Raw genomic sequence first — 13,975 nt, 5'->3', positions numbered from 1 at the left:
AGATTCTCTGGATCTGTTTCCCCTTGACCAGGTTCCACTTCAACTCCCTTATAGAATCATGTTGAAAAGAGGGGGGAAAATGGTGCATTAAAGAAGCTTTGAAAAAGTAAATGTACAAACAGGACAAATGTGGGTGCCTAGGCTTGCTTGGGCAAATCATCAAGTGAGGCCAGGGGCCCCATATTCCAGGTAAGGAAGCTACTCCAGGGATGGCTGGTGATAAAGATGGCTAGAACTTCACAGTAGAGAGAGAATATACTAGTGAGAGGATTTAAAGAGGAGGCAAGCGTGCCTCACAAGAATGTCCCAGCAAGGCAGCACTGGCAGTGTGCCCAGGCATTTGCTGGCACTTGGTGGCCCAGGCACTGCCTGGTGATGAGCCTATGGCCTGGCAGGCCCAGTGAAGGAACCGCAGTGTGGGCTCGACACCTGCCTGAGAGGATTGCCGTAATTAGGCCACCCACTCTGGTGCTGCCTGGACACAGCATAAGGATCTCTGCTGTGACTGGAGAAACACCGGTTTCACAACAGAACGGGATCATTAAGAGCCTGTCTCCTCCTGCCTGCAACAGAGATTCCATAAGCGGGAGTTGGGCAGAGGTAATCAGGCCACTCGGGTTCAACAGGAGAGCCCTGGAGCTTGGAGCTGGCTAGCACGGGGGAATCTGGAGAACAGAACTATGGAGTACCTTTAGGAAGTCTTCCCAGGTCTGGTTAGAGAAGCAGCACCCCTGTCTGCGGTGCGTCACCCTCAGCCCACCCGAGCAACCTGCTCTGCTCTTTCTACTTGCCTCAAACTAGGGGAGCTCAGCTCCACCACCCAGCCGCTCCCCACCACCGCCTCCACAGGCTGCGCAGGCAGCCTCAGGTGCCATGGCCGGATCAGGAGAGCAGCAGCAGCTTCAGCTCTGGGGGCCCGAGCACTACTAGGTTCACATTCTTCCAACCACCCAGCCCCTTCCTGCTTCAACTTCAGTTCAGCTTGGTGCTGCAGAGCGAGGGCTGGAGCATAACGGCCCAAGGAAAGTCCGGCTCATGTGGGGTTTTATGCTCTGCTTTTTATCCTCTTCAGATGGCCCTCGAGTCTCCCGGCATGGGGTACCTGCAGCTGCTCTAGACTCACCTGAGTGGGATCTTGACACGGAGGTAGCGGTCAACAGCAATTGCCAGCAGGGCCAGGATGGAGCTCTGAGTGAGGATGAGGACAGGGCAGGCGACCTTGAGGCAGGTGTGGAAGTAGGTCCGCGGGCCAATGTTGATGAGGATGGCGAGTGGGATGACCAGCGCGCCCACAGCCACATCAGCCACTGCCAGTGACACGATGAAGCAGAAGGTGGCATCCCGCAAGGCCTGATTCACCTTCACCGCCCAGATCACCAGCACATTCCCAGGTACAGAGACCAGGGCGATGAGCACCTCGATGCCAATATACGCGGCCTGGAAGGCCGAGATGGAGGGCGGCATGGTGGGCACAGGCTGGGCACATCAGCAGACAGGCGCCAAAGGGCGGAGACAAGCACCTGTGGTCGGGAAGCCTAGGGTGGGAAGGCCTGCCTGGGGGGAGGGGAACCAGGCAGCGCTGGAACTCCAGCTGCCCTTTGGAGACGTGCCCCACTTGGCACATCTAGTGCCTAGCCAAGCTGACAGGGCACGCTAACCCTTTCTCTGCCTAATCTCTGTCCCCTCCCCCTGTCAACCCCAGAGGATCCATTCAACAACTTAAAATAGCAGCACTCTCCCCTCCACTGGCTTTTTTTTTTCTTTTTTTTATCAGGTGTGAGGCAGTTCCCAGCACACACACAACCCACAGGGCTCCCGGTGCCTGGCTCTACCTACCCATGCTCACAGAACAGGACGCAGGGAGCTCACCATCCTGTCTGCTGGTGGCCAGCGAGTCCCAGAGGCGGTGCCCAAAGTTCTGGGCACCTGGTGCCTCCGGAGGCTGGAGGCTGCGCCAGGCAGGGCTGGGCTCCGCGCGCAGCGGTTCACCATCCTCCAGGCTCCCGGCCCTGCCTTTCAAGCAATCACATGGTGCGGCAGAGGCTCAGACTGGACGCGTTTAAAGAGGTAGCGCCCCACTTTCGCACCTGGGACTGGTCTGGCAGGCGCGGGTCTGGAGTACTGAGCCCAGCAGCGGCCAGGGTGCAGAGATCCCCGTCTCCCACCTTGCCGCGCATGCATGCCATACGCCCACCCACCTGAGACACGCTGGCTCCTGCTTCCTAGCAGTCCCCAATCCCGGTGCGGCTCTGCCAGGGACCCTCGTAAACACCCGGTCCCGGGGGATTCTAGCAGTCCCTGTCAGCCCTTTCCTCCATCCCCACTGGGGATGACCGCAGGCGAACGAGGTACAGACTTACCAAAGCTGGCAGAGCTCCGAGCCACCTGAACGGTTCTGTCCAAGCGCCCTCTTAGCTACACACCGTGCGCAGTCGCTCGCTCCAGGGATGCTTGAAGAATCCAGAGGGAGAGTAACTGGCTGAGACTCAGCTCTGGCGCCCGGCGCCTCCGTCGCCCCGGCCCGGGAGCTGAGCGAGGCTGCCCGGCTCCGCAAAGCCGGAGCTGCGGGGGCGGCCCCGGCCCCTCCCTGCTGGGCTCTGTCTCCTCCCTCATCCCCTCCTCTAAACAAAGGCCGTGATTCTGGGTGAAAGAAGCTGGGAGATGTGACCTTTCCGTAGGGTGTGATGTGGGAATCCAAGTCGCAGCAGGGCATCGCACCTGCGAGACTCTAGGACGCCCCTTCTCCATTTCCCTCAACAGCCAGTTGGAAGCCCTGGCAAACGCTCCTACCCCTCGGCCTGAAACCCCCCTTTCCCAGGAAACCAGCCCCTGCATTTTCTCAGGCGCTAATGTTCTTCCAGCACACGTTGCTTTGAAGGCTCTATCCTGAGTCACCACGTTCGCTTTACCTCTATCTTTCATAACACGTTTTAATCTATTAGCAATTCCCATTTTTCAGATGAGGGCACTGAGACAGGGAAGTGACCTGGCTTCACAAGGTCATTTCCATCAGTTCCACCTCCTCTGTGCCTCCTTTCTTCTCTCTCTCTCTCCCTCTTCGTAGCACAGTACGTAAGCCGCAGGTATCCAGTGCAATGTCCACGTGTTATTGATAAAGAAGCCAGCCCAGGGAAGGAAGAGACTTTCCTAAGTTACCATAGCAAGTCCTAATAGAGCCAGAATAAGAAGCCAGGCTGCTGACTCCCCACACAGTGCTCTCTCCACTGTCCACCATCCTGACCCCTCTCTTGGCGATCTCCTGCCACAGTTTCAATTTAGGTGGGCCACTGGTACTGCCTCAGGACCACCCCAAGGAAGATGCTCCCTCAGACCAGGTGCCTTACAAAGATCCCAACCTGAGAAGTCCTTGCTCATGAACATTGGAAAAGAGCTCTGGAAGGGCAAAGAGTCAAGCGGGGGGAGTCCAGTGCCACCTGGCCACACCCTAGTCCTTGAGGTCACTGCACTCTTGTTGGGTTTCAGGATGTCAAGAGAGGGGTTCTGTTGTGAGGTGGGTGCCAACTAAAACTGCTATTTGCCATCTGCGTCTACGAGGGTTAGATCACTAGCCACTGCAGTCACTGACTTTCAACACTGGAGTTCAGGGCAGAGATCAAGAACAAGGCACTCTAATGAGTTTTATATTGTAATACTTGATTCATGGCTAAGTGTTAAAATGAAGCTATGAGATCTCTGGTTATATCTGTCTATATGTCTGTTAATATCATCTAACTTTGCATGATATTAGCTCTACTTAATTGCCTTAAAGAAAATTAAGAGCTTACATAAATTTTTCAGAATAAAAAGCTTGCCAGAATGAATTTTATATACATATGAACTGGGAAATTTTTAGTATTAAATTAATACCTGGTATTAAAGTTTTGAGCCACCAGGGAAGCCCAGGAATACTGGAGTGGATAGCCTATCCCTTCTCCAGGGAACCTTCCAGACCCAGGAATCCAACCAGGGTCTCCTGCACTGTAGGCAGATTTTTTACCAGCTGAGTTACCTAGTATTAAATTAATACCATCCAAAATCACTGCAGATGATGACTTCAGCCATGAAATTAAAAGATCCTAGCTCCTTGGGCTTCCCTGGTAGCTCAGATGGTAAAGCGTCTGCCTACAATGTGGGAGACCTGGGTTTGATCCCTGGGTCGGGAAGATCCCCTGGAGAAGGAAATGGCAACTCACTCCAGTGTTCTTGCCTGGAAAATCCCATAGACTGAGGAGACTGGTAGGCTGCAGTCCATGGGGTCACAAAGAGTCAGACATGACTGAGCGATTTCACCTCACCTGCTCCTTGGAAGAAAAGCTGTGACCAACCTAGGTAGAATATTAAAAAGCAGAGACATGACTTTGCTGACAAAGGTCTGTCTAGTCAAAGCTATGGTTTTCCCAGTAGTCAGGTACAGATGTGAGAGCTGGACAATAAAAAGACTGAGCGCCAAAGAATTAATGCTTTTGAATCGAGGTATTGGAGAAGACTCCTGAGAGTCCCTTGGACAGCAAGGAGATCCAACCAGTCAATCCTAAAGGAAATAAACTCTGAATAGTTATTAGAAGGACTGATGCTAAAACTGAAGCTCCAATACCTTGGCCACCTGATCTGAAGAGTCAACTCATTGGAAAAGACCCTGATGCAGGCACGCAGGAGGAGAAGGAGATGACAGAGGATGAGATGGTTGGATGGTATCACTGACTCGATGGACATGAACTTGGGGAAATTCTGAGAGATGGTGAGGAACAAGAGGGCAAGGCATGCTGCAGTCCATGGGGTTACAAAGGGTCAGACATGACTGAGCAAATGAACAACAATAAAGCTTGTTGATTTAATTAATATAGACATGTCTTTAGTGACATCATTATTTTAGTGTAATAATGTTGTACCTAGACTTGAAAGTGAACGTGAAGTCACTCAGTCGTGTCCAACTCTGCAACCCCACGGACTGTAGCCTAGCAGGCTACTCTGTCCATGGGATTTTCCAGGCAAGAGTACTGGAGTGGGTTGCCATTTCCTTTTCCAGGGGATCTTCCCAACCCAGGGATCGAACCCAGGTCTCCTGCATTGCAGGCAGACACTTTACCCTCTGATCCACCAGGTACCTAGGCTTGATAGAAGTCAAATAAGATCTTAACATCTATTGCAAGTTTGTCAGCAAGAGAAATAACTTGATAGTATTTGATTACTTATCAAATACTTGATAAGTAAAATATAAACAAGATAGATTTTGGGTGAATTCTTTAGGAGTAATTATATTTTAGGAATATCTGTGCTTGTGTATGTGTGTTCAGTCATGTCATGACTGTAGCCTGCTAGACTCCTCTGTCTATGGAATTTTCCAGGCACAATACTGGAGGAGGTTGCCATTTCCTTCTCTAAGGGATCTTCCTGACCCAGGGATCGAACCCACAGCTCTTGCATCTCCTGCATTGGCAGGCAGGTTCTTTACCAGCTGAGCACCGGAAAAGCGCCCCCCCCCCCCCCCCCGAGAATGTTTACTTAAAAATAATCTCTCCAGATATTTGGTAACTTAAAATTTTAGAGTTGTGCAAAGTTAAGTTAAATGATAGAAGTTTATCATTCCCAAATAAAATAAGATACTGAAACTTTAATTACTAAACATCAGCCTCCTTTCACAGAGAAACCAAAGGTATTCAATACTATTAATAAATATATTTGGTGCCATACTGAGATAGTTGATATAAAAAAGCACATGTTTTTAGCAATTGTTATCGGTGTTTATGCTTTCCAGTCTACAGAATGCTAATGTAGTAGACAGTTCACAATTGCTTACTTTTTAGTTTTCACTAGAAATTAAGGTTTTTAAGAGTTGAAAATTCTAATTTAAATGTCATTAAAGCTACTAGAAATAATAAAAGTTTCAGTATGCAGTAAGAAAGTAGGATATATGTTTTCAATAAAAGAAGATATGAGGAATGGAATTGTATTTCATTAAGGGAAAGAAATTTTATCCTAGATCTGGTTGTTTCTGGATGGAGAAAATAAGGGCAAACTAATATGGATATAAAAAGTGATGGATAAGGAACCCTGAGAAGAGGTTTGTGCATGATTAGGATTGACTAAATTTCGAATTAATTTGAGTAAATCAATTTTAAAAGTAAACTGTGGAAATTTAAATTTGGCTTTTCTCTCTGTTAAGAGAACAATGTTTTCTTAAAGTGTTGATCTGGTTTGCAGCAAATTTTAAGTTTCTTTACTTTTTAAGTGATTTGCCTCTGTATTTGCCTCTGATATATCTTATTGTCACATTGGTTAAGTGAATAACTGTTTTTTAACAGTGACCTATGATCCTATTTGACCAAGAGTTTTAAAACTTCTTGATATTTTTTGACAGACTTCCCAAATAAAATTCTAGTGAAGTTTATTTAACATCTAGCTTACTTTGGGATGCTTTAAGGGACCCTGAAACATCCCAAAGAAAGATATTAAACTAATTAAGTTCATTTGATATGTTAATTAATGGGAAGTATTGTCAAATGTGTAATAAATCTTCTTAGGTTATATTGTATGGGTAATCCTTTTTTAATGACGGAAACCTCATCTTTTAAAAATTTTATTATTATTATTATTTTTGTCTATGCTGAGCCTTTGTTGTTGCACGTGGACTTTCTCTAGCTGTGAGCGAGGGTTACTGTCTAACTGTGTTTCAAGGGCTTCTCATTGTGGTGGCTCCACTTGCTGTGGAGCATAGGCTCTGGAAGAACGGGCTCAGTAGATCTGGCACATGGGCCTAGTTGCCTCCAGCATGTGGAATCCTCCCAGACAAGGGATCAAACCCATGTCCCCTGAATGGGCAGACAGATTCTCAACCGCTGGACCACCATGGAAGTTCTGGGCTACTGTTTTTAATCTAGATATTTTTAAAAGTATATGGAATTTATAAAAATATGGTATGTTCTGATAAACTATTATCAGTCATAATTCTAGTTATTATCTTAAAACATTGTATGTCACAGCAGTAACTGAGTTTCTTTGTCAATGGCTTTGTATAATCAGGCACTTAACTGTGCCTTCTTAAGTCTTTCTTGTCATTAATAGATAGTCATAGTTTTATACTTATGCCTTTGCAAAAATGTTTCCTCTTCAAGAAGACTCATAGCAATAACTTTTTAAAATATTTATCTATTTATTTATTGACTGCATCAGGTCTTAGTGTGGCATGTGGGATCTTAGTCCCCTGGGTTGGAAGGTGGACTCTTAACCACTGATAATCAGGGAAGTCCCTAGCAAGAACTTTTTGACAAGTACCAGCAAAGCCAAATTTTTAAAAAGCCTATATGATCAATTATATAAGTAATCAGGCCAAGTTTATTGAAATCAGACTTATTTTGCAAACAAATTAGTCAATTTGGCAGTATTTGTTAGAAATGAGGGTAATTTTAGAGAGAGAAAGATGGTGTTTCAGTCGATATTAAATTCTAGATTTGTTAATTGAGGTCTGTATTTACTGCCTAAGACTCACTTCACACACAGCTCTATGCTATTATGTTATAGTCTTGTAAAGTTTAATTGAATTATTAAAAGGACACTCTAGGTTTGTTTCTGAAGGTTATCTCATTAATCTATCTCTGGATGAAGATCAGAGGCCCTGTGACCTAGGGGAGTATGCACACTTGAAAAGATGTCATTTAAAAGACTATCTCCAATCTAGATGGAAGGACCCTTATCAGGTACTCTTAACTAACTCATACACAAGAAACTGAAGATAATTGACTCTAGGATTACTACTTCCTCTTAGAAAGTGCCCCTGCATTGAACTGGCCTATAGAGAGGACTCCTGACCTTAAAATTACCTTAAATCAATGTTCATACAGAGAAGAAACTACCAGACCAGGATAAGAGGAAGACAACATCTGAAGCAGACAGCTGACCCAAGATGCTAGACCAGGCCTGTACATCAGTTACTTTGATAATTACTCACACCTTTGCTTATGAACCAAATGTCTATCACAATCTTATGCAGAGTTAAAGTTCATCCAATTATTAGGTTTATGGTCAATTACCTGTAATTGGGTTACATTTGTTGATTTCTCTACCCCAAGGCTCTAATTGGAAGGCCCTTAGGAAATTATTCTAGAAGAAAGAAATCATAGTTCTGTTCAAGTCACTATTCATATTATTAGGTAGGTTCCTCTCACCTGGCCTTTTAATAATATCTGTTTTGACTCTGATCATAAATAGGAACTTTCTTCTAAAGTCAAACTTGTCAGAGTAAAATTTTAGCCATGGAATATAACCTCCCTCAGTTGTGGAATAGATTTATATGAATAACATCAAGATATAATAATTTAAGTTTAAGGTCCCCCTTAAGTTGGGAACAATTAAACCATACTAAAGATTAAAAAGTAAAATAACAGTAGAACATTGGGTTGGGTGCCTTATGAGTAATGACAATATGTAATTTCTATTAAAGATATGATTGGTACAGAATAGAATAAGTCAGATGACCTAGGGATATACTGGGCCACACCTAATGGAAGTTCTTGGCATTTGTATTTTGCCTGATTTACAAAATTGTTGTTTCTTGCACTACCAAATGTATGACTGAGCCTCTGATAAAATAATAACTAGATGACTTGAAGCAGTTGACCACTTATGTAGTAATATACAAATGATTGTAATAGTGTAACTTTAATGTGGAAAAAAAGCAATAGGGAATCGGTTCCTGGACCATAACGGACTAGTAAGACAAACTGTCCGGAGATTTTTGGCTACCATTAATAAGGTCTCAATTCAGTTCTGTCGCTTAGTCATGTCCAATTCTTTGTGACCACATGGGCTGCAGCACACCAGGCTTCCCTGTCCATTACCAGCTCCTGGAGCTTGCTCAAACTCATGTCTATCCAGTCAGTGATGACATCCTCTGTCGACCCCTTCTCCTCCTGCCTTCAATCTTCCCCAGCATCAGGGTCTTTTCCAATGAGTCAGTTCTCCACATTAGGTGACCAAAGTACTGGAGTTTCAGCTTCAGCATCAGTCCTTCCAATGAATAGTCAGGGCTGATTCCCTTTAGGATTGACTGATTTGATCTCCTTGTAGTCCAAGGGACTCTCAAGAGTCTTCTCCAACATCACAGTTCAAAAGCATCAATTCTTTGGCACTCAGCTTTCTTTATAGTCCAACTCTCACATCCATACAGAACTACTGGAAAAATCATAGCTTTGACTAGATGACTTTGTCGGCAAAGTAATGTCTCTGCTTTTTAATATGCTGTCTAAGTTGGTTATAGCTTTTCTTCCAAGGAGTAAGCGTCTTTTAATTTCATGGCTGCAGTCACCATCTGCAGCCCAAGAAAATAAAGACTTTCACTGTTTCCACTGTTTTCCCATCTATTTGCCATGAAGTGATGGGACCAGATGCCATAATTTTAGTTTTTTGAATGTTGAGTTTTAAGCTAACTCTTTCACTCTCCTCTTTCACTTTCATCAAGAAGATCTTTAGTTCTTCATTTTCTGTCATAAGGTCTTCCCTGGTGGCTCAGATGGTAAAGCGTCTGCCTGCGGTGTGGGAGACTTTTGTTCAATCCCTGGGTTGGGAAGATCCTCTGAAGAAGGAAATGGCAACCCACTCCAGTACTCTTGCCTGGAAAATTCCATGGATGGAGGAGCCTGGTAGGCTACAGTCCATGGGATCACAAAGAGTCAGACATGACTGAGCGACTTCACTTTCACTCTTTTCTGTCATAAGGGTGGTGTTGTCTGCATATCTGAGGTAATTGATATTTCTCCTGGCAATCTTGATTCCAGCTTGTGCTTCATCCAGCCCAGCATTTCACATGATGTACTCTGCATATGCTAAATAAGCAGGGTGACAATATACAACCTTGAAATACTCCTTTTCCAAATGGAACCAGCCTATTGTTCCATGTCGAGTCCTAACTGTTGCTTCTTGACCTGCATACAGATTTCTCAGGAAGCAGGTCAGGTGGTCTGGTATACCTATCTCTTTAACAATTTTCCATAGTTGGTTGTGATCCACACAGTCAAAGGTTTTGGCATAGTCAATAAAGCAGAAATAGATGTTTTTTCAGGAACTCTCTTGCTTTTTTGATGATCCAGTGGATGTTGGCAATTTGATCTCTGGTTCCTCTGCCTTTTCTAAAACCAGCTTGACTATCTGCAAGTTCATAGTTCATGTAGTGTTGAAGCCTGGCTTGGAGAATTTTGAGCATTACTTTGTTAGCATGTGAGATGAGAGCAATTGTGCAGTAGTTCCAACATTCTTTGCCATTGCCTTTCTTTGGGATTGGAATGAAAACTGACCTTTTCCAGTCCTGTGGCCACTGCTGAGTTTTCCAAATTTGCTGGCATATTGAGTGCAGCACTTTCACAGCATCATCTTTTAGGATTTGAAATAGCTCAACTGGAATTCCATCACCTCCACTAGCTTTGTTCATAGTGATGTTTCCTAAAGCCCACTTGATTTCACATTCCAGGATGTCTGGCTCTAGGTGAGTGATTACACCATCATAGTTATCTAGGTCATTAAGATCCTTTTTGTATAGTTCTTCTGTGTATTCTTGCCACCTTTTCTTAATATCTTTTGCTTCTATTAGGTCCATACCATTTCTGTCCTTTATTGTGCCCATCTTTGCATGAAATGTTCCCTTGGTATCTCTAATTTTCATTAAGAGATCTCTAGTCATTCCTATTGTATTGTTTTCCTCTATTTCTTTGCATTGATCACTAAGGAAGGCTTTCTTATGTCTCCATGCTATTCTTTGGAACTCTGCATTCAGATGGGTGTATCTTTCCTTTCCTCATTTGCCTTTAACTTCTCTTCTTTTCTTTTCTCAGCTATTTGTAAGACCTCCTCAGACAAACATTTTACCTTTTTGCATTTCTATCTCTTGGGGATGGCCTTGATCACTTCCTCCTGTACAACGTCACGAACCTGTGTCCATACTTCTTGAGGTACTCTGTCTATCAAATCTAATCCCTTGAATCTAATTGTCACTTCTACTGTATAATTGTAAGGGATTTGACTTAGGTCATACTGGAATGGTCTAATGATTTTCCCTACTTTCTTCAATTTAAGTCTGAATTTTATAATAAGGAGTTCATGATCTGAGCCACAGTCAGCTCCTGGTTTTGTTTTTGCTGACTATATAGAGCTTCTCCATCTTTGGCTGTAAAGAATATAATCAGTCTGATTTCAATATTGATGGTCTGTTGATGTCCATGTGTAGAGTTGTCTCTTGTGTTGTTAGAAGAGGGTGTTAGCTATGACCAGTAAGTCCTCTTGACAAAGCTCTGTTAGCCTTTGCCCTACTTCAGTTTGTACCCTAAGTCCAAACTTGCCTGTTACTTCAGGTATTTCTTGACTTCTTACTTTTGCATCCCAGTCCCCTATGATGAAAAGGACATCTTTTGGAGGTGTTAGTTCTAGAAGCTCTTGTAGGTCTTTATAGAGTCATTCAACTTCAGCCTCTTTGGCATTAGTGATTGGGGCATAGACTTGGATTACTGTGAAATTGAATGGTTTGCCTTGGAAACAAACAGAGATCATTCTGTCATTTTTAAGATTGCACCCAAGTACTGCATTTTGGACTCTTTTGTTGACTATGAGGGCTACTCCATCTCTTCTAAGGGATTCTTGTCCACAGTAGTAAATATAATGGTCATTTGAATTAAAGTCTCCCATTCCAGTCCATTTTAGTTCACTGATTCCTAAAATGTTGGTGTTCATTCTTGCCATCTCCTGGTTGACCACTTCCAATTTACCTTGATTCATGGACCTAACTTTCCAGGTTCCTATGCAATATTGTTCTTTACAGAATCATACTTTACTTCCATCACCCATCACATCTACACCTGGGTGTTGTGTTTGCTTTGGCTCCATCTCTTCATTCTTTCTGGAGTTATTTTTCCACTCTTCTCTAGTAGCATATTGGGCACCAGTCAGTTGCTCAGCTGTGTCCAACTGAATGACTAAGCATACACATTTTTCCAGAATACTAATCCTTGAAGCTACTTGAAGCTTTGTGTTGAATCTTGGTCATTCTATTTGAAGAAAATCTGCATAATCCACTTAACTTAATGGTCCATCTTGCCATGATCTCACCCAAGGCTGTTTTTCGGGCAGGACTCAGAGATGCAGCCAAGGATGGAGCTAAGGTAGGGAGAGAGATGAGTTGACTCTTTGCATGGGTACAAGCATGCAAGCATGGATACAAGTCATTAAGATCTTTTTTGTATAGTTCTTCTGTGTAGTCTTTCCGCCTCTTCTTAATATCTTCTATTTCCGTTGAAAAGTGAAAGTGAAGTCGCTCAGTTGTTTCCAACTCTTTGTGACCCCGTGGTCTGTAGCCTACCAGACTCCTCCGTCCATGCAACTCTCCAGGCAAGAATACTGGAGTGAGTTGCCATTTCCTTCTCCAGGGGATCTTCCCGACCCAGGGATCAAACCCAGGTCTCCTGCATTGCAGGCAGACGCTTTACCCTCTGAGCCACCAGGGAAGCCCTACTTCTGTTAGCTTCATATAGTTTCTGTCCTTTACAGTCCAGTAATATCACATTGAGTGGCCTATCAATGAAGTCCTCACCTGACCCAGCACCATGGGACAAAATGGTCATGAAATGCCTCCAAAAGTCATGGCTGAATTTATAGCCATGAGGGAGTCCCTGCCAACTAAAAATTGTCACTTGCCCTCTGCCTCTACAAAGATTAAGTCACTAGCCACTGCAGTCACTGACCTTCAGCTCAGGAGTCCGGGCAGAGATCAGGAATGAAGTACTCTGTGCTCTGGGAAAAACTGGCCAAACATCCCTTCAGATAGTTAGATATTTTCAGAAGAAGATTCTATGAGCCCAATTTCTTGCATTTTCTCATATCTAGAAAATCACTAAAATCATTAATGGAGACATTTGCTCCTTATAACTAACAGCAACCCTCTACCAAAATGTGTGCTTGTTTGCACATATCCCCCTTCACCAAAATCACATGTATACTGACTTCCCCTCACCCACCTCTTTGAAACAGTTCCTCAGAGCTATCTGAGAATCTGTTTCCCAGGATATAGTCCTCTTTTTGCCCCAAATAAAACATAATACACAACTTTCTTGTTGTACATTTTTTCAGTTAACAAGTGTGAGCCCACAGCTTCTGCTGGAAATCTGTGCTGAATCACAGTGAGGCCTGAGGTGGGACTAGAACCTGAATAGCTTGGAGGAGAAGGGTAAGGGTGGATTGAATCTCCCTGGAGAAGGAGGAAGCCCAGCATGGGGAAAGTTAACTTCCATTTCTACCTTAAGGAGGAGCAAGGAATCTATGCCTCAAGAGCAAAATTGCAACCTTTCCCTAGAACCTAGCTGGAGAAACTGGAACATGTCAACTTTCCTACCAGCATCCCCCTCCACTTCCCCTACAGATTTCTTTCACATTCCTGAAGGTCTGCTTACTCCCCATGCCCTGTGAACATACAAGCCTTGTGTTCACACACCTGTCTCTCAGCCCTTTCCTTGACTCAAATTCTTTTTGATTCAAGGCTTTCTCTTAATTTTCACTCAGCTTCCTAATTTTCATTAATCTAGCTGTCATAAAAACCTGCAAAACCCTAGCTGGGCTGGCCTAGCTTGGGGGTGGATGGTTGGGTCACCCTATCAAGACTCCAGCAGCCGCTTCAGTCCTGGAGGCAACTGAGCTCCCCTGCCCTCTCACCTCCGCCCCCACTCTCATCTGCAGTTCTTCTCACCTCACCATGGATTTTTGACATGTAATAGATACATTTGCATAATACCTGTAGGTAATTTGTTTGTTCTTCAGCTCTGGGTAAAATAAACCAAAATAATTTTCCCTTCTTTCCTCCCCCCATCCTTCCCTCCCCACTTCTACTCCTGCCTGTTTCCAGGGTCAAGCGTCCTGGGGGAACAGACTGGCCTCTTTGAGAACAGAGCTGATTCAGCTAGGGTCCATCCTGGAGAACTGCTCTGGGAAAAGCACACGATCTCCT

General features: G+C 44.4%; 1 protein-coding gene across 1 annotated transcript in view; it reads right to left on the bottom strand.

Annotated features, from left to right (window-relative positions):
• ADORA1 (adenosine A1 receptor) overlaps positions 1–1,464 on the bottom strand; it is a 37,683-nt gene extending 36,219 nt beyond the window's left edge. The window contains exon 1 of the mRNA XM_065938185.1: positions 1,124–1,464. Coding sequence (XP_065794257.1) covers positions 1,124–1,464 — 341 coding nt within the window. The remainder of the gene's footprint in view (positions 1–1,123) is intronic.
• Positions 1,465–13,975: the final 12,511 nt, after the last annotated feature.

Source organism: Muntiacus reevesi, chromosome 5, assembly GCF_963930625.1.
Source record: "Muntiacus reevesi chromosome 5, mMunRee1.1, whole genome shotgun sequence".
NCBI classification, from domain to species: Eukaryota; Metazoa; Chordata; class Mammalia; order Artiodactyla; family Cervidae; genus Muntiacus; species Muntiacus reevesi.
This window is presented reverse-complemented; position numbering and strand designations above follow the sequence as displayed.